Source organism: Camarhynchus parvulus, chromosome 18 (assembly GCF_901933205.1).
Source record: "Camarhynchus parvulus chromosome 18, STF_HiC, whole genome shotgun sequence".
NCBI classification, from domain to species: domain Eukaryota; kingdom Metazoa; phylum Chordata; class Aves; order Passeriformes; family Thraupidae; genus Camarhynchus; species Camarhynchus parvulus.
Window position 1 is genome coordinate 4,974,772 of NC_044588.1, and position 26,481 is coordinate 5,001,252.

The 26,481-nt window shown below is 55.6% G+C and overlaps 1 protein-coding gene across 1 annotated transcript; it reads left to right on the top strand.

Moving 5' to 3' along the window:
• The first annotated feature begins 806 nt into the window (after positions 1-806).
• On the top strand, positions 807-26,039 carry NPLOC4 (NPL4 homolog, ubiquitin recognition factor). Its single transcript, XM_030962215.1, has 17 exons — positions 807-936; positions 1,897-1,977; positions 4,231-4,343; positions 5,044-5,223; positions 7,047-7,095; positions 8,031-8,125; positions 8,920-9,043; positions 9,607-9,786; positions 10,646-10,732; positions 12,217-12,288; positions 13,160-13,286; positions 15,374-15,534; positions 21,591-21,662; positions 22,707-22,802; positions 23,449-23,565; positions 24,366-24,468; positions 24,770-26,039. The coding sequence occupies exons 1-17, from the start codon at positions 922-924 to the stop codon at positions 24,925-24,927; spliced, it is 1,830 nt and encodes a 609-aa protein (XP_030818075.1). The 5' UTR covers positions 807-921; the 3' UTR covers positions 24,928-26,039.
• Positions 26,040-26,481: the final 442 nt, after the last annotated feature.

Consider the following 26,481-nt stretch of genomic DNA (forward strand, 5'->3'; position numbering starts at 1 on the left):
GGCAGCTCCACCAGCCTGGATGCCTGCACAGACAGAGAAGCCACTCACAGTCCCCCAGAAATGTGAGCACGTCCCACAGCTGGACACTGTCATGGGCTCCTGGAGCCACCCCACACCGCCCTGCTTAGCCCCAAACCCACCCCTGCTCATCATGAGGGGCTGCAGGGGAGCACCCCAAAACACTCTGACCTAGGGGACCCCCAGATTCACCGCTATGGAGTCCGCCAGGGATGCAGCACCCTGCTACCCAGGGCTGGGGGGACGTGGGGTGCTCGGGCAAGGGGTGACGGGGTTACCTGGGGCAGCAGCCGGGTGCCCTCCCCGTGGGGCTGGAACAGACGGACTCTGCTCAGCGCCATCGCCGCTCCCTCGTGCCCGGACCCGTCACACTCCCATCATGTGAGGGGCTGCGGGCGGGCTTAAATGGAGCTGGGTGTGCCGCCCCACAGCTGGGCACGATCCCCCGACCCTCCCACGGCCACAGCTGGCCCCGATCCCCCCCTGCTCCACAGCTGGGCCCGATCCCTCCCTCCAACACCGGGGGCCCCCCCGAGGCCACTGGGTCTCTGGTTGCGTGCGGAACTAAAGAGTGAGCGCTGCGGCGGCAGGGGACACTTAGATCTGTAGCACCGAGGCAGCATGGGGGACCATTGTGGCGGTGACACCGAGGCAGCACGGGGGGACGACTGGCGGTGACGCCGGGATAGGAACCTTGGTGCGGCGGAACGCGGGAGCGGGGCGCGGGGCCGGGGGGCCGGGCGCGAGGGCGGGCCGGTCCCGGGAGGCGGCGGGCCGGGCCGGGCCGGGAGGAGCCGGGCAGGGCCGGGCCGGGCCGGGCAGGGCCGGGACAAGCGCAGCGGGACGGGCCGCACCGGGCCGTGTCTGTGTGCCGCGGCGAGCCCGAGGCCCGCGGGCAGCGCCATGGCCGAGACGATTGTGAGTGCGGCCGGGGGAGGGGCGATGAGGCAGCAGATTCCTGTGGGGCCGGGACGGGGCACCGGCACGGGGGCCGGCGGCGGGGCCGGCGGTGTCCGGGCCGGGCAGCCCCCCGAGCGGCGCCGCGGGGGGGGTCCCCTGTGGATTTCCCCGCGGGGGTGGGGGCCGTGAGCCCGCGGTGCCGCTCGGCTCGGGGCGGGGGGCTCGGGGGCTGCTCGCTCCGGTGAACGGCTCCCGGCGCCTCCCGGCGGGCTGTGCCCCGGAGGGAAGTCGGGAGAGTGGGAAGGGCTCCTGCGGGGTGACGGCGGGACACGGGCAGCTCGCCGTGCCCCCTCCAGTGCCTGCCCCTTGCCCGTGTCCCCTCCTCGCTCACGCCGTGCCCGTGTCCCCGTGTGGTGTCCCCGTGTCCCCGTGTGGTGTCCCCGTGTCCCCGTGTCACCCAGCCGCGGTTGAGCGTCCCCGTTAGACCCGCTCGAGTGCCAGCGCTGCCCCTGAGCGCTCCGAGGACACCGAGGTTTACATTTGTCCCTGTCCCCGAGGGTTCCTCTCCCCGTTCCCCCGCCAGGAGCTCCGGTTTCCCGGGAGCCGCCGGAGTCTCTCCCCCCTCCCCGTTCCCGGGGCTCGGCCACACCAGTGCAGTGCCCAGTGACACCAGCTGGGCCGGTGCCTGTGTGAATAACTCCCCTTGGAAGGTCTGATGTGGCCTCCTGAAGGTCTAATTCCACCTCTGAGGTCAGAGCTTTGGCCAGAGGTGTTTTCCTTGGAGCCAGCTGGTGCCAGGAGCCCGGAGGGTTGGAATGAATCCCCCCGAGCTCACAGACATCACCCAGTGCTGCCCCAGAACTGCTGCCCTGGCTGTTTCCAGACCTGTGCAAGAGGAGGGAGGAGTGTGGGACACGAGTTTGGGGGTTCAGGGTGGGTCTGTCCCCCCTCCCTGACCCTGTGCTCCCTCATTCCCAGATTATCCGTGTGCAGTCGCCGGAGGGAGTGAAGAGAATCACGGCCACCAAGAGAGAAACGGTGGGGACGTTCCTCAAAAAGGTACCCCGGGGTGCCCAGTGCCTTCCCACGGGATGGGGCAGGGCTCACTGGCTCTGTCCTGTGGGAGATCCACGTTTAACCCCCCTGGCAGCAGCGAGGAGCAGCATTCCATGTGCAAAACCACACCTGGATTGGTGCAGCTTGTGCTGTTCCAGAGGGAAAATGACAAATTTAAAGAAAAAACTCCTTCAGCTTGTCTGTTGGGGCTTCCTGGGGTGGGAACTTTGCTGGGAAGGGGTTCTCCCAAAGAAGTGGCAGCTGGGAAGCAGAAGGGGAGCTGTGGGATGCTAATCCTGCTGCTCCAGGCTGGTTCCAGGCTGGCTCAGCTGCAGGATTTGGGTTTGGGATGTTGTTTGGGTGTGCTGTGTGTGCTCCTGGATCTCCAGGATGGATTTGGAGGAAGCAGGAGAGGGGTGGAGTGAGATCCAGGAGTCCCTGGGGAGGGCAGGGCAGGGATGGAGTGAGATCCAGGAGCCCCTGGGGAGGGGAGCACGCTGTGGGATGGGGCTGGCCCTGCTGTGATGCAGCTGCTCTGTGTTCTTCAGGAGGGAGCAGTTGTCCCTTTACTCCCCTCCTGCAATTCCTCTGGAGCCTCAGCCTGGGGGTTCTTTGCTCCATGAGTGTGTTCCTGCAGGGAAGGGAATGGCAGCAGTGGGAACCTTCCCTTTGTGAGTCACAGCTTGGGCTGAGCTGTGCCCCAGACAGGACAGCATTCCCTGACAGCGTTCCCACCTGGCCAGGACAATCCTGCTGTTTTTCAGGGCAGCCTCAGGGACACTCCCTGCAGCCCCAGCCAAGCAAGAGGAGCTTCCAGCAGCTCTGGAGCCTGTGCAGAACGAGCTGCTGCTTTCCAGGGCTCGGGTTACTCGGGCTGGAAAACACTTCCTGCCAGGACAAAAGCACCTGGAATGGCCTGTTCATCTGGGGCAGGCTCTGTGCTCTGGCTGAGCTGCAGCAGGGATGTGTTTGGGTTTATTCCCTGCTGCAGGGTTTGCTTGGAACAGGAAGGTGGCAAATTTTCCCACCTGAGATCTGTGTTTTATCTAAATCCAGGTCTCTCCTACCTGTGCCGTGGATTTTAATGCTGGAATGTTCACCCAGGGGCTGGGTTTGGTGTTGGGGGGGGCAGCTGTAATTAGAGAGGTGTCAGATTGCTGCTTCCATTCCAGGAATGAGCCTGGATCTGCTCCAGGAGTGCTCAAGGAATAAAGGGCTGGGGAATCTTCCCTGTCTCCTCTGGCACATCCTGGGGAAAAGCACCCAAAAAAGTCACTCTGGATGTGCTCAGGATCAGGCATCAGCTCAAACCTGCTGTTAATGTGTTGTGGGATTTGTCTGCCCCCAAAAATGGAATTCTGTGGCCTGAGGAGCAGGAGCTGATCCCTGTGAAAGGGTCCCATTCAAAGGGATCACTCAGTGCTGCAAATCGCAGCTGAGCTGACAGGAAAAAAACTGCTTTTCATGGCTGTGCTCATGTGACAGCTCTTTGTGGCTCATCAGATTTGTCCTGTGGGCAGGATCCCATCCCTGACTCGGACCTAAGGCATGGGGATTGTTTTTATTAATAAAAATAAAGGCCTTTCACTTCAGAATTTAGGGCAAAACCTGGCAAATAGACAAACTCTAAACACCACTTTTAAACTGATGAAGTTCTCAAGGGGCTAAATGTGCAAATTATTTTGGCTGGGAACAGGTGTTGGAGTGATTCCAAGTGAACCAGACTTAATCTGAGCTGGGAGAACCTGCCTGGGGACTGAGGGGTGCCTGTTGTGGAGTGAATTCCATGGGAGAGAGCAGAACAGGGGGGAAAACCAGCCAGAGCAGCAGGAAGAGGTTGAGTGGAGCAGCTGGGAGGGGGGAATGAAGCTGAGGGCAGAAGATTGTGGATTGTGGAATTCTGGTGGCAGGAGGATGGGAATGGCTTGGTGGTGTGTGCTGGTGCAGCTGGGGCAAGGAAACTGGGCTAGTGGAGAAGTTTCCCCCTGCAGTCATGCAGTGCTTGCCTGGCTGTGGCTGGAGCTCTGCCTTTGTGTGGTGTGAGGTAGAGACAGTTCTGGTGGAGTTGTTTCAGCTCCTGCTTTAATCCATTGCTCGTTTTTTCCAGGTGTTTCCATCTCCTGTTATGCCAAGCTCAGGAATGGGGGGGAATTGAGCTGAGTTTCTGCAGGAGAAGCTCGCTGGGGTCAGCTGTGGCTCTGAGCCCCTTTCAGGAGGCTCACACCTCACACCCTGTCCCTGCTGCATGTGTTGCAGGTGGCCAAGGAGTTTGGCTTCAGGAATAATGGATTTTCTGTGTACACCAACCGCAACAGGACCGGCGAGATCACGGCAGCACAGAACAAATCCCTCAACCTGCTCAAGATCAAGTGAGTCCTCACCAGTGGGGGGCTCTGCTTGGAGCTTCCAGAATGGGAGAAACCACATCCCAGGAGTGCCCAGCTTCCAGTGTCACTCCTGGGATTGGGGAGGAGGGCTTGGTGGTTGTGCCCTCCTCCCTGTGACACAGGAGAGGTGGTGGCTGTTCCTTGGGTCACTCCTTGGGGCGTGTTTGCTGTGGGGAGGCTTCATCCCATTTTCCCTCACTAATCCCTGCTTTCACCTCTTTGTCCCAGCTTTCCTCATCCCCACTTTGCTTCTCTCATCCCCAGTTTTCCCTGCCCCATCCCCACTCTGCCTCTCTCATCCCCAGCTTTCCCTGCCTTATCCCCCCATTGCCATCCTGTATCCCTGTTTTCACCCTTTCATGCCTGCTTTCCCTCCCTCACCCTCTTTTCCCTCATCCCAGCTTTCTCTCCCACATCCTTGTTTTCACTCCTTCATCCCCACTCCCTCCTCCCTATTTTCCCCTCCGCTTTGTCTCCTGCTGGAAGGATTTGCATTTATTGCAAATAAAAGCAGGAAGAGGTGGCTCACAGAGCAGCTTCCAGGTGCCACCTGTGCTGGCCTGGTTACAATTTGTGCCTCATTCCATGCCCTTCCATGGAATGCCTGCTGGGAAGCACCTCCAGCCCCCTGGCTGTTGTCTCCCACAGCTCCCATAGCCCTGTGCTGTCTCCCACCCTGCAGGCACGGGGATATGCTGTTCCTGTATCCCTCCAGCCCAGCTGGCTCCTCCTCAGAGACCATGGACACCTCTGTCTCCCAAAATTCCCGGCCTGGGGGGGCCCCCCAGGTGGTGGAAGATGAGATTGACCAGTACCTGATCAAGCAGGATGGGAAGATTTACCGGAACCGAGACCAGCAGCTGTAAGTGGGGGTGGCTCCTGGTCCTGCCCGTGGAGCTGGGGCTCAGCAGAGCCTGGAAGTTCCTGGGGGAGCTGCCCTTGGCTCCATCCTGAGTGCCCTCAAGGGAAAACAGCCCCTGGTGAGCCCAGGGAGGAAGCAGATGCCCAAATCCCAGGGTTTTGGCAGGAAGGACTCTTTCATTGTTCAGATGGAGGAGACCCTGGTGCTCGTGCTTCTGGATTTTGTGCTCCTAAAGCACTGCAGTTCTCTAGATTAGAATAAACGTTCTGCATTCTTCCTGGGCAGAGGTAGATGAGGTGTTGGTAAGGAATTTTTCCTGGGAGGGTGGGCAGGCCCTGGCACAGGGTGCCCAGAGCAGCTGTGGCTGCCGTGGATCCCTGGCAGTGTCCAAGGCCAGGCTGGACGGGGCTGGGAACACCCTGGAATAGGGGAAGGTGTCCCTGCCCATGGTAGGGGTGGAATGGGATGAGCTTTAAGGTCCCTCCAACCCAAAGCATTCCAGGATTTGCTGTCCCAAGCAGGAGCACTCTGTGCCTTCAGACTCAGCCACTCCTCATAAAGGAAAACATGGAAGTGAAGGGAAGGAGTGGCAGTATCCAATGGCAGAGGTTTGGAAGTGGGACTTGGGTCTCTGCCTGCTCTGGCTTCCCTTCATCACATGTCTGCCTGACCTCTCCATGAAACCAGGAAGTCCCTTTTGCTCACAAAAATGCACCAAAGTCCAACTTCCCAAAGCTCTCCCTTGCAAGAGGCTTAGGGAAACAAAGCAGCTTCTCTTTGTGTAAAAATAACACAACAAGTTAAACCCACCCAAAACCTGCTCTGGTGCTGCCAAAACATCCTCTGCTGGGAGGGGGCTTTTAATTGCTCAGTGTTAATGAGCCAGTTGGGTCCTGGCCTGATGTCTGGTTGTGGCCTTGGGGCTGGAACCCTCTGGAATAAGACTCCTGAAAAGGTTGGAGGGAAAATTTTAAAAGCAGGAATTCCTGCTAAAGCAGAATGGTTTGCCCTTCCCTTGGGGTTGTGCTCCACGTGGTTTGTCCTCCGTGCTGCAGCAATGAGGAAGTTGTGGAGAATCCTCCCTGACCTTCCCAGCTGACCATAAGTGATGGGATGTCACATCACTGGAGCAATAAAGGCAACCCCACCACTCTGTGGCAGAAATGTTGCCTTGAACTCCCTCACATTTTCCAGAGGAATTGATGGAGTTGTTCCTAGCAGGGAGCTGGGGCCCAGGGGAGGCTGTTGAGGATAAAAGGAGCTGTCTGGGCTGGTTCCTGCCTTGGGGAGTGTGGATCAATCTCCAGTGAAGGATGCTGAGTGCTTTAGAAGCATTTAACTCTCCTTTCTGTACATTATCTGCCATAAAACATCCTTTAAAAACCTCCTGCAACTGGATCCCATTTATTGTTTCCACAGCCCAACGTCGCTGCTCCTCTCCTGGGCCCTTCCTTTGGAAACCAGCACTGACCTGATGTTAGTTTAGGGATTTTTTTAAAGCAATCCCCACAAAAGGAGATGTTTTTTCCCCTCTGTAACCCTACCCAGCAGGACTTTATCTGCCTGATAAACACACACTTCCCTGGTTGTTCCTGCCTTGCCTGATAAAGGATGAACATTTTGGGTGGCTTTTTGTTAAAATCACCCTGCCACGTGGGGGATGGAGAATTGCTCTGAGCTTGCGTAGATCTTCCACACCAAACTTACTCCAGATAAACTTTTACAGGCTGATTTTTCCCTGATTAAAGAAGATTTGTTTATTCCTCCTTCAATTTCCAGGTGAAATGAGATTTAACCCCAGTTCTGTCTCTCTCTCTGCCCAGGTGTCGCCACGGCCCCTTGGGCAAATGTGTGCACTGTGTCCCACTGGAGGTAAGAGCCCCAGGCAGGTGCTACAGGCTGACCCCAGTTCCTCCCAGTAGGAACACTTTTCCTGGGAATGGTGCCTGCCAAGAGGTGGCAGCTCCAGGCTGGAATCCTGCCCTGCACTGCCAGAGCTGCTGGTTCTGGGATCACTAAAGCTCGAGGCCTTTGTGGCCCTGGGTTGATCCTGGTTAAAGCTGGTTTTCTGCAGTAATGAGTTTAACAGAAGAAGTGCTTCAAAAAAGCTCCTTTCTCCCTCAGTCCTCACTTTTCCCTGGATTTTCTTGTTTTGTCCCCTCTCTCCTGGATCCCAGCACTTCCCAGTTTAACCACCTGGCACAGGGTGCCCACAGCAGCTGTGGCTGCCCCTCTATCCCTGGCAGTGCCCAAGGCCAGGTTGGGCAGGGCTTGGAGCACCTTGGGACAGTGGAGGTATTCCTGCCATGGCAGGGGGTGGGCTTTAAAGCCCCTCCCAACCCAAACCATTCCATGGTTGTCCAGGCTGAAGCAGCTTTAGTGACACCTCCAGACGTGCTGGGCTGTGTCATTTGTGGCACAAAGCAGCAGCCACCCCCCCCAGAGGGGATCCTGCTGTTCCAGGATGGCTCTTCCCCTCTGCTGGAAGTGCTCTGTCAGTCCTTGGCCGTGTTGGAACAGCTGGGCCCATTGTTTGTTGTTAGATATTGAAAGGAAAAAACCTTTTGCTGTTGAGATTCTGATTTGTGGGGCCAATCTGTTCCCAGAGCAGGAGGCCACCATAAAACTCCCCGTTGTAAAGCTCCACTGTTTGCATCCCAGTAGTAGCTGCCTTGCAAATGAGCCTGAATTTCCTTGATTGCTTCCACATTGGCGGGGTTGAGTGTGGAACATGCATTTGCTGAGGGATCAGGGTGTTATCAGACAGGTGTGTGACCTGGCTCTGCTCTGTGCCGTGTTTTTGGCAGCCCTTCGATGAGGATTATTTGAACCATCTGGAGCCTCCTGTGAAGCACATGTCATTCCATGCCTACATCAGGAAGCTGACTGGAGGGGCAGACAAGTAAGGAAATCTCTGGGTTTAAGGGAATCTGGTTGGAGTTTTGGGTTTTTTTAACAGAAATGAAAATACTGACAGATCTCAGTGTTGGACACGAGGATTGAATGGCAAATGAAGGAGAAAAAAAACACATTAAAAAGTTGAGGTTAAAAGGAAAAGGCAGGAGGGAAAAAATAAGTCTGTCTTTTTATTTTATGTCCCCATTTTATTTCTATTTTTTCTTTTCCTGTGGCAATATGATTCCTTCCAGGAAACACTCCTGATGGGAGGGAAGGCCAGATGGAAGGAAAGAAATTCCCTAATTACACCAAGCTCCAAGCCTGTTTCTCAGACTTGGTGGACATAAATTACACAGGGGTGGAATCTTCTCCCTGCTATTCCTCAATACCTTGGAAGATGCAGCTCGAGTCCATGAGACTTCCATTTGAAGGGAACTTCCCTTTCCAGGAAGCCTTGTGCACATGAAAGGAGGATTTGCTGTGGTGCTACAATCTCTTACTTCCCATTTCCCTCCATAAATGATTGCTCCAAATGCATTTACTGTGCTAACAGCAGCCTTTTCTTCCCCCCCTTCCTTTTCTTTCCCCTTCTTCCTTTTCTCCCCCCTCTTCCTTTTCTTTCCCCTTCCTTCTCTTCTCCCCCTTCTCATCCTTCTCCCTCTTCTCCCACCTTTCTTTCTTTCTGTTCTGTATTTCTCTTCCTCCCTTCCTTCTCTTCTCCCCCTTCTCATCCCTGTCCCACCTTTCTTTTTTTCTGTTCCCTGTTTCTCTTCCCCCTTTCTCCTCCCTCCTCTCCAGAGGGAAGTTTGTAGCCCTGGAGAACATCAGCTGTAAGATCAAGTCGGGGTGTGAGGGACACCCTCCCTGGCCCGAGGGGATCTGCACCAAGTGCCAGCCCAGTGCCATCACCCTCAACAGACAGGTGAGAGGAGCTGGGGCACCTGCCAGGGGACCTGGCTTTTCATTTGGGAAAGGTGGCTTCCAAAAAAGCCAGCCAGAGCCAGGAGCACAAAACCTCCAGGTGTCAGGGCAATCCTGTCCAGGTCTTCAGGCCTTGCCAAATGGGCTCCAGAATGTCCTGGGTCAGAATTTCCTCCCAGCGTGAGGACTGAGCTAGCAGCCCTGGTGAATCCTGCTGATAATCCCACCGTTTTTCCTCAGGGGGTCATCCAAAAGGCCACTCAGGTTCTGCTGTTTCCTCTTAAATTTCAGAGTCCTTTTTCCTGCAGAGGTGGGACCTCCACCCTCTTGGGGTGAAGGTCCCAGTGAAGCCCCCGAGGTGCTGAGCACATCCCACACCCCAGCCTGAGCAGGGAGCAGTGCAGAGGGGTGGGAGCTGAGCAGAGGGAGGAGGGAGGGAGCCCCCAGCCCCCCCAGGCTCCCCCAGCCCTGCTGTGCAGGATCCAGCTCCGGAGGGTGGTGCGTGTCCTGGGAAGGGACCGGAGCCAGCGGAGGACGGCCTGACACTTGAACTTTGTCAAACAGAAATACAGGCATGTTGACAACATCATGTTTGAGAACCACACAATTGCAGATCGCTTCCTAGACTTCTGGAGGAAGACAGGGAACCAACATCTGGGATATCTGTACGGCCGGTACACGGAGCACAAAGACATCCCGCTGGGAATCCGGGCGGAGGTGGCAGCCATCTATGAACCCCCCCAGGTGAGAGCCAGGGCCCTCAGGGGCCACTCACAATTGGGGAACACACCTTTTCAGTTTGGAAAACCTCACACAGTATTCCCAGCTGCAGGCCCACAAGGAAAACTGTCCTGAGAAAAGGTGAGACCCAGGACCCTCAATGCCGACGCAGGATCAGGGAACGCACAAACACCTTTTTAGTTTGGTGTTTCCAGCTGCAGCTCCCCAAGGAAAACTGTCCTGAGGAAAAGAGGACATGATTTGTCCTTAACATCACCATCCATTACAGCCAGAGAAAGAATTTTAAACCCTCATTTTGCTTTTTGTTGTTTTTCACCCTTTGATAATTTAAATCCAGGGTGACTGTAACAGCAGATTTCACTTTTAATCTTTCCTTGATTCCTGCTTTTCCAGCAGATTCTGTGCTAGGAAGGAACAGTTGCATCCCTTGCTTCAGTTCCTTACCAGCTCACTGGGAAAATTGAAGCAGCTTAATTAGATAGAATGAAGTATAAATGATTTGAGGACGAAATAATGGAGAGGCTGAGGATGGGTTTGGCTGGAGCAGCTGGAATCCCCACTAGGTGGGGCCCGGCACCACTCCTCAGCCGAGTGCTCCTCACGTATTTCCTTCCTCCTCATGGCTTCTGCACGGCTGCCAAGTAAAATCCAACAGCTTGTCAGTGGAAAAGGAACAAATGGCTCCTTGGGAGTGTGGCTTGAGAGCAGAGTGGCACAGGGAGGTCTCTGGGGTGACACCAGTCTGTGGTGATGCCTGAGGGGAAGCCCAGACCTCTGCTCCCAGCCTCTGCCTCACTGCCCACAGTGGCTGCCCTGGTTTTTGCCCAGTTCTGTGTCACTAACCAGTGTCTCTTTGCTGCAGATTGGCACCCAGAACAGCCTGGAGATCCTGGAGGATCCCAAAGCCGAGGTTGTGGATGAGATCGCAGCAAAGCTCGGCCTGAGAAAGGTCAGGATGTGCCAGATCTCATGTCTATGTGTGGCAGGGAGGAGGTCAGTAATTCTCTCCAGCTCCATGAGGTTATCCAGCACCCTCTAGGCTACCTAAATCTTGCTAAAGTGTCAGCAGCTGGTACATATTTAGGTCTGAAACCCAAATCCAGAGGGTTTTCCTGAGCACAGGCCCCTCACAGGGCTGTGTGGCTGCAGTAGCAGGGGCAAAGCAGCACAAACTCCTGTCTTCCCTTTCTTTCCCCTCCAACAGGAGCCATCCCAGGGAGCATCTCCCTGGCAAGTGCTAATTTGGCCCAGATGGAGCTGGAGTTGCCTCTGTGCTCCATTTCCAGGAGCTGGGGCTGCCCTTGGCTTGTGTTCCCCTCCTTGGTGCTGCAGGGGGTCAGTGGTGTGTGGGGTTAGGGGTGCAGGCCCCCCTCAGTTCCAGGCTGCAGTGATCCCGTCAGGGTTCCCTGATTTCCTGAGAGCCCCCCAACCTGCAGTGCTGTTTTCCGGTTTGGGAGCAGCGTTGGTATGGTGGGAATGCCAGGAATGCGATGTACACAAACAAGATTTGACTTGCTGGAGAAAACCCGCCTGGCAGAAGGCTCAGTGCAGACTGTAAACATCTGGGGAGGGCTTTGTTCTCTCTGATAAGATCCCACCCCTCGCCAGAGGCTGGAGCAAAACTTCTCAGAGTGTTATTTATTTCCATGTTCTCCCATCAGATATTTTTAATCCATGGGACTTAACACGTCACCAAGTGCTGGCTGCAGGCTTTGGTCTGCCTGGGCTCTGGGGGACTTGGGATCAGTTCTGCCCTGGAAGGGTTAATGCTGTGGGAGCTGGGGTTGGCACCTGGGTGGAGAGGGATCATGCCAAGGTGTGTGTCCATGTCACAGCTCAGTGGAAGGGTTGATGCCAAGGTGTTTGACACACATCACACGTGTGTGAGAGGATTCGCTCCGAGGTGTGTTTGTACCACAAAAAGCAGGAATGTGCTTGCTGGGGTCAGTGCTGACTCCAGTTTGGAATGAGTCACACTCCAGTATGAGATTTCTCTTAACCAGTACATGCAAGGTTCAAACTGGGATTGTGTGAGAGGGTCAGGCTGGGGCCACCTGAGCTGCTTTGTCAGCCCTGGGCACTGGATCCTGCTCCAAACTCCCCGTAGGAAATGCTGGGGGTGGGAGAGGGTGTTGGCACAGAGGCCTCTTGCAGCCTCCAGATCTTTCCATGAAGAAATATTCCACAGTGAGACCTAATGCTGCAGGTGCCCTGGCTGGCCAGCTGGCATGCTGCTGCTCCTGGAAATGGGATTCCAAGGAGCAAGGCACAGCTGGGAGAGCCATTCCCTGCAGCAGTGTGCACAGGGCCGAGAGGAGCCAAGAACATCGTGTCCTGTGAGCAGAAAATGTCTGAGCTCTTCTGGTTTCCTCTTTCCTTCTTTTTTTTGGTCCTTTTTTTCCTTAAAGTAACGTTCTCCATCCCCCTTTGTAGGTTGGCTGGATATTTACTGACCTGGTCTCGGAAGACACACGGAAAGGAACCGTTCGATACAGCAGGAACAAGGTGAGATCCAGGTGTGACCCAGCAGATTCCCAGTGAATTCCAGCTCCTGAGCCAGGCAGAGAGCTGAGCCAGGGCTGCAGGTGGCACTGGAGTTCTTGGGAGATGGGGTTTTCCAGGCACTTCTGAAGGAAAAGGAGCTGGAACCCTTGGAAATGTTAGGGATTGAGCAGTTTGGGAAGCAGGCAGAGCTGCTGGAGCCCTTCACATCCCTGCTTTGAGGAGATGGGGCTCATGAAATCATGGAATAGTTCAGGTGGGAAGAGACCTTAAAAGCCCATGCAGTGCCACCATGGGCAGGAATAACTTCACTGTCCCAGGTGTCCAGCCTGGCCTTGGACATTTCCAGGGATCCAGGGGCAGCCACAGCTGCTCTGGGCACCTGTGCCAGGGCCTCACCCTGCTCACAAGGAACAATTTCTCCCTGAAATCTCATCTCTCCCTGCCCTTTTTAGGGCTAAGAAAACTCCAAGGAGTGGAGTGGGATGTGAGGGACAAGCCCAGTGAGGCAGAGAGTGACTCAGAGGATGTTCCCATGGGCTGGGCTTTGTGACACATACATGGCTCAAACTTCGACCTCCACAGCTTCCTGTCCTTGTAAAACCAGTGATATCCATATTTGGAAAGTGAAACTTGATTTTTCGAAAAAAAGAAGGTGTGTAGAGGTGGGTGGGACTTGGCTGGGGCAGTCCTGAGGCAGCCCAGAGCTGGGGAGCTGACAGGTCACATTCTTGTCCCGGGCTCCTCAGCAGCTTTCCACGAAAGCGTGTTTTCCTGGGGTGTTGGTCGTTTTCCTTGGCTGCAGCTCAGGGAAATAGGTCTGGGCTACGTCACCTTGTCCTTTGGCTGATTGGAGTCCGTGCTCTCCCCTCAGGACACGTATTTCCTGAGTGCAGAGGAGTGCATCACAGCTGGCAACTTCCAGAACCAGCAGCCCAACATCTGTCGCCTCTCTCCCGATGGGCACTTTGGATCCAAGTTTGTCACAGTTGTGGCTACAGGTACAAACTGGCCTCAGCCCTCCGGGCTTCACCTGAATTACCTCTTGTTAGTAGAAGAATATGCCAAAAATCACATGTCCTGCTCCCCATCTGTCCTGTTTAACAAGGGGTTTGCTCTATCAACTAAAATACTTCCTCATTCTTTGTTTTGTCCTGTCTGCAATACTCACTCATTATTAATTTGCCTGGTTTTTACTCTACAACTGTTTAAAGAGACTTACTTGAGGCTCAGCCCCACCTCTCTGACCCAGAAATCACTCTCTGCCTGCAGCCAGGGCAACAACTGTTGCTCACTTTTTATTTCAAATCCTTAAGCTCCAAATTCTGTTGCCTGGAAGCAGCAGTGCAGAACCACAACACACTCCAGAGTTATGGATTAGTTCCTCCTTCAGGAGGGATCTTTACCTCCCTCATGTCGCTGTCAGGGAAACCTGACAGGGAAAAAAAAATCTCTCAGGGGAAAAAAAAATAAATTTGGAAACATTCTTTTGGCTGAGTAAAACAGAAGCTCCTGTAAAGTGCTTATGGTTAAAGCCTCTGGTTTTAGCCATTTTCAGGAAGTCTCCAGAGGCACTGTAGATGGGCTGGGCTGGGAGGGGGGACACTGGCATGTGCTGGGAGGGCTGGAGTGTTCCCAGTTCACTGTGTTCTTCTCCATGGGATGACACATGTCTTCATTTAAACCTTCCCTGGAGCAGAATCGCTGGTTCTGGCTCTGTTTAACACAATGAAAAAACCCTCATGACTTCCAAATAACATCCAGAGTGAAAAGTGAAAGTGGGATGGGACATTGCCTGCCCTGAGCCTGGCTTTGTAAGGGTTCCCAGGGCCTTTTTTTCAGTGAAAAAGCTCTTTTTTTAGTTAACAGGCCCGTGCCTGTATGTTCCAGACTGCTAAACACATCCATCTCTCATTAAATATAGATCTGTATCTCTCTTTTATACATTTATTTATTTATTTTATATTTTTATTAAACAAGGTGTTTTACTGAGCAAACACACTGCGTTCAGGCCTTCCCCTGTCCTGGTCTATGTTTAATTTCTAGGAGTGTTTGTTCTGGAGCAGTGAGTGATTGAGGTTACAGATCAAAGGGTAGAAAAGGAATATTTCCTCTTTGCTGTTCCAGCTAATTTCATTCTCTTCTGTTCACTCAGCCCAGCAGGTTCTATTTAAACACTCGAGTCCCTCTTTTTGTGCTGCAGAAATGTATTTGGATAGTTTGCCTCAACTTTGCCTTTAAATCCTCCACATGGATTAATTCCTATTCCCTCCTGAATTCCTGGCTTTGGAAATAGTAACGTTTTTCTCCCATGTGCCTCCCTCCTCTCTTTCCAGTTGTATTCCAGTGACACATGACCTCATGTTGCTTACATTATCCAAAAGAAAGTGCCAAACATGTGATCCTTCCACGAGCCAGGCTCCTAATTCCCACTTTCCATGTCAGATTTCCACCAAACCATCCAGTACAGGCTGAGAAAACACTGTTCAGGCCTGGCATGGCCAAGTTATCTGCAGCTCAGGGATCCTTGGGAGTGAAACAGGGCCACAGGAGCTGCATGCCTGAGTTTGGTTTGGAGAAGGAGGAAATACCTGCAGGGTAGTGGAGGGTGATGCTGTCAGAGCCCCCAGAAGGGCAGCTCCTCCTCCTTGGAGCTCCTGGCAGAGCATCCCTGCTGTTCCCTGGGCTCTGGCTCTTGGGATAATTGTGGAAATGTGTGTGGCTATAAAAACGTGGAGTTTAGAGGGAATTCTTGCTTAAAATTCTTGCCATGCAGCAGCACCAGCAACTTCATCTCAGTGTTCATCACTGTTAGCTTTGTGTTTAATCAGGGAGTCTTGGAATTGTTAAGGTTGGAAAAGAGCTCCAAAACCATCGAGTCCAACCTTAGTGCTGCTCTTCCAGAGTTACACCAGGGAAATCACCCTGTGCAGGATTTTCAGGAAGAATTTCTTCACGGGAAGGGTTGTGAGATGGAGCCCCCACCCCTGGAGGTGCCCAGGGATGTTGGCCTGGGTGACAGCATGTGGATCAGTCACAGATGAACCTCAGTGATCCTGGGATCTTTAACCATGCTCTCCTCCTGCAGGTGGTCCTGACAACCAGGTGCACTTTGAGGGCTACCAGGTGTCCAACCAGTGCATGGCCCTGGTGCGGGACGAGTGCCTGCTGCCCTGCCGGGACGCGCCCGAGCTGGGCTACGCCAAGGAGTCCAGCAGCGAGCAGTACGTGCCTGATGTCTTCTACAAGGTGAGGGCTGAGGGCCTGGCCAGCTCAGATCTGGGATCATGCCCCTGTCCCTGAGGGAGAACGTGCATCCAGAGCAGGTCCAAAGTACTCCATGTCATGGAATCGTGGAATGGTTTGGGTTGGGAGGGGCCTCATTCCATCCCCTGCCAATTTCCACTATCCCAGGTTGATTCAAGCCCCATCCAACCTGGCCTTGGACCCTTACAGGGCTGGGGCAGCCACAGCTTCTCTGGGTAAACTGCCAGGGCCTCATCCCCCTTACAGGGAAGGATTTCTTCCCAATGTCCCATCCAACCCTGCCCTCTGGCAGTGGGAAGCCATTGCCCCTGTCTCTCCACCCCTTGTCCAAAGTCCCTCTCCAGATTTCCTGGAGCCCCTTTAGGCACTGGAAGGGACTCTCAGATATCCCTGGAGACTTCTCCAAGTAAATATCTCCAGGTGAATACCCCCTCCTGTGGATTCCACCAGCTTCATGTCCTTCCAGTGCTGAGGAGCCCAGAGCTGGAGGCAGCTCTGCAGGAGGGGTCTTGGAAGGACATGAGGTGTCACTGCTGTCCCTGCCTGCTGCACTTGGGGGTTGTTGGTGATGGATGGAATGTCATTATTCCCTTGCCAGTTGTTCTGGAGCCCTTCAGCCCCTCCTGTGCCTGCATGGCCAAGTTGGGAGCTCTGGTTCAGGCTCCCTGCGGGTGCCGATAGCGCTGCCAGCCCAGGGCTCCTGGTGCCCCATGAGCAGGGACAGAGGAGTTAATTAATGGCACTGCTGGTTGGCTAATTAGCCATCCATCACCCCGTGTGTTATCTCCTTCCTGTCCTGTCTGCTCCTGCTGCCTGTGGTAAAGCTGTCCTTTAAAGAGCACAGGACAAGGAAAGCTGCCTTTGTTCGGGAGGAGTGGAATGAGAGGACTGTGCTCCAGCAATGGGAATGGAGCTATCAGGGTGTTCCTGCATGCCCTGAACCTGGGACTGGGAAGTGCTGGTTTCCCTCTGAGCCTCCATGTGCCAGACTGCTGGCTGGCCTTGACCCCACCTGGAAACAAGGAACACCTCTGGGCTGAATCCAGTGCTGGAGAGGGAGAGCAGATGGAATCCTGCTCTCTCTGGAGCAGGCAGCTTCCTCCTAGGGGCTGATAAGCCAGGGCTGATCACAACCCAGCAGAGCTGGCTGTGCAAAGGTTGGCCCTGAACGTGAGGAGGGTGAGATCATCTCCTGGCATGCCCCCATCCCACTGTGGAGCAGCCCAGGCCGTGCCACACTGGGGCAGCCTCGCAGGAGGTCCTGCAGGTCTGTGGCCCACATGTGGCCCACCCGGGGTGCTGGGAGCAGCAGGAAGCCAGTGGGTGTTCCCAGAAGGGCTTCACTCCCATCTCTAATCTGAAGCAGGGAGATAAACAAAATGGGAACGGATGGCTCCAGCCTTCCATGGAAATTTCCATCATCCACTGATTCACTGGGTCGGGCTGCAGCTGATTTCATGTTTCAGAGCTTCTCTCCCTGATTGCCCTTTCCAGAGTGCTCGAGGATGGCCCCGCCGGGTGGGATTCTCCCTCAGCCTCCAACGGATTTGGCTCTAGGATCCCTCAGTTATTTTTGAATGTTCTTAAATCTGTGGAAAGCTTAGTCACTCCTGGCTTGGGAAACCTTTGGGGTCCCATTAAATGGGCAAGGCTTGAGATCAGAGACGCTACCTCATCCTGGGATGGTGACAACAGCCGTGTCCGAGCCCCGGGGAACTCCGGGAGGAGCAGGAATCTGGTGGCACAGGATGGAATCCTGGGGGTCCAGCACCTTGCTCTCCCTTTTTCCCCAGTCTGTGATGTGGGGTTCCCCTCTGTGCTGCCCCCCTCAGCAAGTTTTTGGGAGAAAGCTGCACTTTGGAGTAGTTGTTGTTTCCTCTGGGACTCTGCAGAGAAAAGTCCATGTGCGTTCCCATACAATATCCAAGTATTCATCTGAAAAGCCCTTTAGGATGAAAGGAGCCCTACAAATTAATTCTAATTGGATGAGGACCAGGAGGCTGTTGTTTGTGGAGTGTGGATGTATTTATAGAGCAGCCAGATGTGAGGCAGGACCCGTGGAACTCAGATCTGTCCGAGAGCAGCACTGGATTCACCTCCAGCTTGTGAATGGGAAAAGGGCCTGCTTTTCTTCCATGGGAATGGGAAAGCTGATGGCACTGGCATTGTCCTGTGGTTTTCCTGAGCCTGCAGCTGGGTGGTTTCTGTATTTCTTTACCATTCCCTTTATGTTGGCCCCTGGCCTGCTGTTCTGAGGAGCCACCCCATGGAATTGGCTTTGGACCTGCAGCCGTTGCTGTCCTGGCTCAGGAGGGGAGAGCTCTGCCCCAGTGGTTTGGGGACTGTGAGAACAAGTTCCTTTGCTCTGAAGTGCCTCCCCAGGTTAGCCAGGAGGAAAAACGGATCCCTGCCGGCCTGCTGGGGTGTCTGGGAAGCATCAGCACTGGTTCCAGCTGGAACAGGGCATAACCAGCACGTGCTGCTTGGCCAGCTCAGCACACAGAGCTCAGGAAGGAGTCCAGGATGTGCAGACACGGACATGGACTGGGATAAGGACCCTGTGAGTGAAGATGATGATGCTGCAATGGCCACTTCACCCAGTTTCTGGGCTGGAGGAGGGTGAGCCCAGCTGAATATTCCACACGATTTTCCAGCCTGACTTCTGTCCTTGAGCAGCCTCCTCTGTCCATCTGGTTTTAGAAAACAGCTGGATTGATTTGGATTTCATCGAGAATGTACCTTGGGTTGATGTTCAACACTGAGGGAGTGCTCAGGGTGCGGCTGGGGGATCCCTCCTGGGCTGCTGCACCCCGTCCCAGCTGTGACCTCCTCCCAGTCCACTGGAACTCTGCAGCGCTGAACTGCTCCACCATTAACTTCATCAACTGTGGGAAGAGATTCCTGATGTTTTACAGACACTTTAAAACTCCTGGATAATTGGATTTGGGGGCTGGCTGGCTTTGTCTCTTATCACAGGTATTTGTGACAGCTCAGCGCAAACACGATGTCATCGTCATCCTCACAGTGAATTACATTTTCCAGCTGCCTTAACATCCCCCCAGAGTTCCTTTAGGATGGTTTAATGTGTGTCCAGAGTTTCTTTGGGATGGTTTAACATTCCCCCAGAGTTTCATTGGGATGGTGTAAGACAAAGGCCCTTTACAAGCATTGTGCCAGAGCCCTTTGCCCTCGAGTTCTACACGTGCTCTGAGCTCTCCTGTGGCTGAGCCATGTCTGAGCCCTGGCCTGGCACCAGTGACACGTGTCCCATCCCTCCCTGGAACAACCCAAGCCAGGGCCCTGCTTTTATTAGAGCCCAGCAGGACCTGTGAGGCAGGCTGTCCTACCATGGCATTGGAAATCCTCTTCCCAGGGAGAGCCAGGCTGCGGGGAGTGTTCACTGACGGGGAAGGACTTCCCTTGCTGCCCTCCCACCAGCTCATGAGCCGCCTTAGCCTCAAATGTCCCAGCTGCTCCGGGGAGGAGGATGCTGGATTAGCTCAGCAGGAGTCTCCTGGGAAGGATTTCAACTCTCCCTGACCTGTCACTTGCTCTTGGAGAAGTCACTTTGTTACTGCACCTCAGTCCTGCTGCCCGTGCGAGGGGCAGGACTGCCCGGGAAGGCGCCTGCGAGTCAGCAGAGGGAAGAGCAAAGCTGGGATTTACTCACACATGGAAGGACAGATGGCTGCCGAGCTCTGCCGTGCCTTCAGCAGAGGGAGCAGGTCGGGAATAACGGCGTGGGATGCGGGATGCTCACGGCACGGGACGGTGACAGCAGCGTGGGATGGTGACAGCAGCGTGGGACGGTGACGGGGGGATGCTCACGGCTGTCCTGGGACGTGGATCCTGAGCCTCCCTCCTGGCTGGCAGCTCCCCTCACCCTCCGTGGATAATCCTGAGGCCACCCAGAAGTTTTTCCATCCTGCCGAGGTGTCTGGGTTCCCACCCTTTTCCCTGTTCTCCCTCATCCCTGTGCAGCTCCTGCCTCCAACAGTTGGTTGAGAGGCTCTAGTGCCAGCCTTGATGCAATCTCCACTGGGGTGATGCATTGTCCAGACCCTCCAGGTCTTGCTGCTGGATTTTCATCCTGAAGCCAAATGCTCCTCGCTCCATTAACCCCTTCCTGGCCTCCCTTTGGAGCTGGTGCCATTGGGCTTTGGGGGTCTCAGGCTGCAGCAATAACAGGATGCTGGGAGGGTCCTGGTGATGCCAAGCTCAGGAGAAAGATCTTTCTCCCAACAATCCCAACTTGGTGTTCATTAAGCCCTTTAAAATATAATTAAGTAATCATGGTGGTGGGAGAGGAATGTTGGGGTTTAGGGGGACTGTCCTGTCAGGATCAGGACATGTCCTCATCTCAGGGGGAACAAGGTTTCCAGTCTGTGGATGTCTTGGAGGCCTCAGGAACATGCCATGAAAAAGCAGGCATTTAACATGGAAATCCCCAGAGGGGGAGATTAAAGCCAACAGGTGCTGGAAAAATGTTTCTGCATATTAGAACTTAATTAGATTGGAAAATAAATTCCAGATGGGCTAATTATGCATGAGTTGTTGCAGGTCCCTTCATGCAGGGGCAGGATTGTGTTTGGGAAGCTGATTGGATCTGATTCCTGTCTTTGTGGTATCAGTGAGATCTAGAAGCAGGTTGGCTCTGAGGTCCTGTGATCTCCCAAAAAAAGGCTCCACAGCTCCTCCTGCTCCTGTCGGAGCCAGAGAGATCTGAGGCCACAACCTGTCATGTGCGAGGAGCAAAGATCCTTATCAGGATTGCCTTTCAAAGGCGCTTCAAAGACTGGAAGGGAGATTTTTTACAGAGGGAACAGTTCCTGGGGACAGGGGGTGCTCGGGGAGGGGGCTGTGCCTGGAGGGGAGCAGCGTGCTGGAGCCTGCTGGGGCGAGGTCTGGCTGGGAGAGGGGTGGTGCTGGCTGCTGCTCTGCATAGCTGTGCTGTGTAAACACCAGGGAGAGCGGGGGAGTGGTGTTCTCCAGGAGAAAACACGGCTGGGAGAAAGGGGAGGGAGTCCTGGAGTCAGCTGTGGGCAGCAGGGCCCTGCATGGTGCTCCCTGGCTCAGCCCATGGAATGCTGCTCCCATCCCACACGGGAAGAGCAAGGCTTTGTCACCTTTGGGGGGTGACAGCTCCAGATCCAGCTTCTGCCACTGAGAGCCCATGGAACGTCCAGTACAACATCCCTGACTGGGAATTATGGGCGTATGATTTATGTGGGGCTCCATGAATGATTTATGCCACGTTAAGTGATGATTTAGGGAGAAAACACAACCCCCTCGTACGGAATCTTTAATGAAAAGTGTCAGTTCTCCGGGATTTATTTCCGAAGCGGCGTTTGAACCCGGCGTGTTTGACATCAATCACGTCTAATTGTCAGGTTATGATTAATGAACATATGCCGGCCGTTTGTCTGCCTAATTAAACTTTATGTTCTCCTCGTCTGGCAAAGCAAAACAAGTTTACGCCATGGGATGTGCTGGTTCCAAGGGTCTGGGTGCGAGGAAGTGCCTGGATTCCCAATTCCCAGATGAAGAGTTGGTTGAGGCACTGCTGGATTTGCAGAAAGGCTGGTTTGCCTGGGCTGAGGGAGCAGAGGTGACCTGTCCCTCTCTTTGAGAGGGAGTTGCTGCCTAAATCGTATTTAAAATCATGGAATTTGGGATACCTGCAGTTGGAAGGGATGCACAAGGATCATGGAGTCCAACAACGCCAAGAATCCCACCTTTACACTCAGTGGATAATTCCAAGCCTCTCTCTAGTGGGAGACAAGCCCAAGGTGACTCTGCACTCTCTTGGCTCACAAGGAAACAGAGATCCTGGTTCCAGAGATGCTGGAATTACAGAGATCTCCAGCCCCAGGGAGCAGCAGGGAATCGGGCAGCCCTGCACCACCCATGCAGGTTCTTTTCCACACCCTCAGTGACCTGCCAGAGCACAGGATTCTACACGAGCATCTCCAGGGCAGGATCCCTTGGGCTTCACACCACTTCCATGCTCAGGAATAATCCAACTCTTTTTCTTTCAGGACATAGACAAGTTTGGGAACGAGATCACCCAGCTGGCTCGCCCGCTCCCGGTCGAGTACCTCATCATAGACGTGAGTATTCCCTGCACGTGTTTGCTTCCTACAGGAGATGCTAACAGGAGAGCAACCTGCTAACCCACCTCTGAAATCCCCAGTGGAGGGGATTCCTGAGACACATTGTCCTCCTCTGCCTGCTGCTGCCAGGCATTGCTAGCAGGGAGGTGGCTGCCCTGCTCTGTGGGGTCGGTGTGGTGCCAGGAACACATTTGTTTTCCAGGAAAACACTGCCTGGGGCCTTATCAGGGCTCTGAGCTGGCCCAGAGCCACATGGCCAGAAAGCAGTAGCCCCATGGACCCGTGTCCCGGGCACTGCCTAATGAGGAAACTCTGGAGCAGCAATTAGGGATCCATCTCCTTTGAGTGACTCAGCAGGTTGTCCAGAAATGCCTTTTCTTGGAGGAGGGAATTCACTCTGGCACGGCTTGGCCGGAGCAGGGCTGCTGCCAGGCACGGCACAGCTCAGCCCTGGGGCTGGGAAACAAAGTTACAGTGTGGAAGGCAGGAAAGCAAATAATTGGGATGCCAGATGATACTGCTGGAGTTGGAGGTGGTGCCAACAACCATTAGATCCACCTGGAGCAGCCTCTCAGGTCCAGCTGCCCCTGGCACAGGCAGTGCCAGAGCACAGGAATTCCTGCAGGAGTGTAGGCACCTGTTCCTGGGATACCTGGGGTGTCATGGGATGAAAACAGAGGGTTGGAACGTGCATTAGGATCCCCCCAGGACCTCCCTCCAGCAGCAGCTGCCTGGCACAGGGCACAGCTGTGCCAGGATTGCTGTATCCCAGTGACCTGTGCAGAGAGGGATGCTCTCCGTGGCATCTGTCAGGACCAAACCCATCATGTCCCTCCAGCTTCCTTAGAAAGGGAGCCAAGAGGTGTGGTGATGGAATATCACTTTAAATTAAATTAAAAGCCATCAGATCCCTGCAGGATGCCTCACTGTTTGGCTGAGCTGGGATCATAGCCATGGCTGTTCTCAGCTATCTGGACTTGCTTCCCATATCCCACTGGTCTCTGATCATCCTTCCTTAGATTTTTTTCTTTTTTTTTTTAGATTACTACAACTTTCCCCAAGGATCCAGTCTACACTTTTTCTATTTCTCAAAACCCATTCCCTATCGAGAACCGCGATGTGCTGGGAGAAACTCAGGTGAGGGGAGATTCCTGATGGGATTCCTGGGTTCCCTGGGGATGGGCTCTGCCTCCCTCGTGCTCGCTGACATCTGCAGAGGGACAGCTGTGCCCTCAAGTCACCCCCTCCTGGCTCAGCCTGCCAAGGTCCTTCCTGCACGGAGCAGTGTCTGCATGCCAGTGCTCCTGCCACATCCACGATGGGATCAGGGCTCCCTGTGCCTGCCACGCAGCTCCAGAGAGGCCAGGGGGCTCCAGCCCCATAGTGACAGCACAAACCTGCTGAGACTGGGCTCTGTTCTGCTCCCTTCTCTTTCTGGATGGAATCCTTAAGCACAGAGAGCTGTTCCTGCAAGAAGTCAAGGCAGAGGATGGGATGAGATGTCCTCTTCCTCTTTTCTGTAGGAGCAAGGCTGGAGTTGCCTGGCTCCCCCTCAGCACCTCTTGGATCTGAGATCAGCTCTGTGGGTGCTGGGCTTGGTCAAGAGGAGCTCCTGTGGGCCCAGGGATCATTTTTCCTGGAAGTTGTTAGCTGGGATTCAGTCAGCTGGGCGGGGATCTGATTTTGGGAATGTCCCTGCAGATGACAGCGAGAGGAACAGGAATATCTGTTAGTGGATCCAAATAGGAATTGACTTCTCTTCATTACTGTCCCCTCTCCCCAGGACTTCCACAGTTTGGCCACATACTTGTCCCAAAATACTTCCTCCATTTTCCTAGACATCATTTCCGATTTCCATCTGCTCCTCTTCCTGGTCACAAACGAGGTCATGCCTCTGCGGGTACGTAACGGGGCTGGGAGGGTCCTGTCCCCACACCATCCCCCCCATCCCAGGGCCCTCAGCCCCTCCAGGGGTCCCTCAGGAGGGTGGAGGTGACAGTTCCTGCAATCCCATGACCCTGCGCAGGCCCTTGTGCTGGCTCTTCCCGACCAAGCTGTTGGGAGAAGGTTTAAAGAGTTCTAAAACCTTTTTTAAACTCTAAACACAAAGCCCCTGAGCTGCTGGGAGCACTGAGGGGGGTTGTTGTCCACATGATCCCAGAGCCAACTTGGCTGCAGCTCCCAGAGCTGGAAGTGTTTTAAAAATTATCTCAGAGTCAGGAATTCGGTGGGAACAATGAGGAGATCAGAGCCTCCGGAGCTCAAGGCCAGCGAGGTCCTGGCTGTGCAGCTCTGCTGCCCTTGGCCGGGCACTGGGGCCTGGCGGCTGCCCCGGAGCTTCCCGGGGAGATCCAGCTGGGCCGTGTTTGCCAGAGGCTGCGCATGTGCGAGGCAGCCGGGATGACCGTGGGCAGCTGGAGATCAGGGTGGGAACAGGGATGGGGGCTGGAGTGCTCCAGCGTGGAGGGATTGCTCCTCTGGAAGGTGGGACTGGCCTGCAATGCCAGGACACTGGCCCACAGGGGTAGGGAGTAACTCCTGGGAGCAGAGGAAAGGAGCTTTAGGGGTGTTGGGATCTGTCTGAATGCTGGGGAGCAGAGGATAAGCTGGGGCACCCCAAGGATGTTGGGAAAGGGGAACAGTTCAGATTCAGGGTCCTGCCTTGCACTGGAGTGCTCATTTCCCACCTGTGACTTCCAGGACAGCATCAGCTTGTTGCTGGAAGCCGTGAGGACCAAAAATGAGGAGCTTGCACAGACCTGGAAAAAATCAGAGCAGTGGGCGACCATCGAGCAGCTCTGCAGTAAGAGGGGGGTCCCTGGGGCAGGGTGTCCCTCAGGGAGGGGGGTTCCTTGTCCCTTGGCTGAGCTGGCTCGGGAGCTGCTCCCGAGCTGCCACAGGGGCTTCAGGAGGCTCATGGGCAGGAAGATGTTCCTTGGTCACAGGATCCTGGAATAGTTTGGGTTGGAAGGGATCTTGAAGTTCATCTTCCAGGTTGCTCCAAGCCCCATCCAAGCTGGCCTGGAGCACTTGCAGGGCTGGGGAGGGGGCTGCAGGGGGGGTGTGAGCAGGATGCCAGCACTGCCCCGGGCTCTCTCCCGCAGGCACAGTGGGTGTCCCTCTGCCGGGACTGCAGGAGTACGGCGCCATGGGGGGCTCGTCGCACGCCGTGGCCGCGGCCATGTGGCCCTGCCAGCACTGCACCTTCATGAACCAGCCGGGCACGGACCACTGCGAGATGTGCAGCCTGCCCCGCTCCTAGCCCCGCTCTGCCCGGGAGCGGCGCCTGTCCCTTCCCTCTCCTCCCTGCAGCTTCCAGCCCGGGCTGCGGAGCCAGGCACGGGTGGCTCCAGCCCCCCGGTTACTCCTGGCTCCCTTCTGGGGGCTCCCAGCCCAGAGAACCAACGCTTTCCTCAGCCCTGGGCTGGCCCCTCACCGCCCTCAGCTGCTGCCAGCCTGCCCTGGGGGAGCTGGGGGGCTTAGGGAGCTGCCCGTGCCCGCTTCCTACCCAAGGGGAGAGGGAGGCTTTGGCATCTCCCTGCCCACAGCTTTGCTCTCATTCCCTGCCCGCCTGAGTGCCTGGATCGTGACAGCTCCGGCACTGACCGTCCCCGCTGGCATGGGCAGGTGGCTGTCATGTTCCCAGAAAAGGACAGGCACCCCTGGACACCGAGCATGGGGTGGGCACGTGCCAGCTCGTGGCTCGGTGAGCTCTGGCACCCTGTGGGGGCTTGAGGAGGGGTGTCCCCTCCGGATGCTGTGTCCCCCCACTGTGCATGGTTGGACTCCCAGGGAAGGGTTGCAGGGCAGCCACGTAACTCAGGCACCCACCTGGCCTCCATCGTGCCCTGGGAGCCAGTCCTGCAGTCGGTGCCTTCCCATCCCTCCGGAGCGTGTCCTGGCCAGAGCTGGGGCTCAGGGGTTTGCCCCCCAGCCTCCCTTCAGCCCCCAGCTGGGGCTGTCCTGGGCACCCCTGGGCAGGGGAGAGGAACAGGCAGATGCTGGAGGGGCTCAGCCCTCCTCTCACAGGGCCTCTGACCCCCAGACCCATCCTGGAGCTCCCCAGCCCTGGCTCTGGTTCAGTCCCGGGGGCAGCGGTTCCAGCACTGCCCCATGTCCCCTCATGGGAGGGGTCCAGAGGGCCTGTCCTGCTCCAGGACAGCACTGCCCACACCCCAGTGGGGCAGGGACCCCCCGCCCCTCGCTGGGGCTTTCCAAAGGCTTCATCCCAAGGCCCGGCTCCGGGCTGCGGTTGCTTTTCCCCTGGGTGTGCTGGGGTTTGGGGCATGCAGCGCTGGGAGCGCCCGGGCCGGGCTGGGCTGACCCCGGCGCGGGGGCTGCAAGTAACGTGGAATAAAAGCACCTCAAACCAGAGCCTCCTGCACTCTGTCACCTGTCCTGGGGTGCTCCACACTCCCAATGGGAATGGGGGAATGCTGGGCGAGGATGGGGCTGGGATACTCCGTGTTCCCAGTGGAATTTGGGGGACCCTGTGTCCCGCCACTATCTCATGCACTCTGTCACCTCAGGTGGGGCTGGGATGCTCTGTGTTCCCGATGGGAATGTGGGGACACTGTGCCCCTGCACGGTGCCACCTCTTCTGTGTCATCTGTGCGAGGATGGGACCGGGATGCTCCGTATTCCCAGCTGGAACCGGGGGACACAGCCTCCCCTGCATTGTGACCTGCCGGGACGCTCCTCATTCCCAGCGGGACCCGGGGCCGTGCCACCTGCACTCCATCACCGCTGGGCCGGGACGGGCCGGGACGCTCCGCATTCCGCCGGGGCTGTGTGTCCGGACTGTGTCCGCGGTCTG

Bases quoted from the DNA above. Each gene is read 5' to 3' on its own strand.
- NPLOC4 (XM_030962215.1), top strand. The intron at 1,978-4,230 runs GTACCCCGGGGT...CATGTGTTGCAG, and splicing joins TGGGGACGTTCCTCAAAAAG to GTGGCCAAGGAGTTTGGCTT. The intron at 7,096-8,030 runs GTAAGAGCCCCA...TGTTTTTGGCAG, and splicing joins TGCACTGTGTCCCACTGGAG to CCCTTCGATGAGGATTATTT.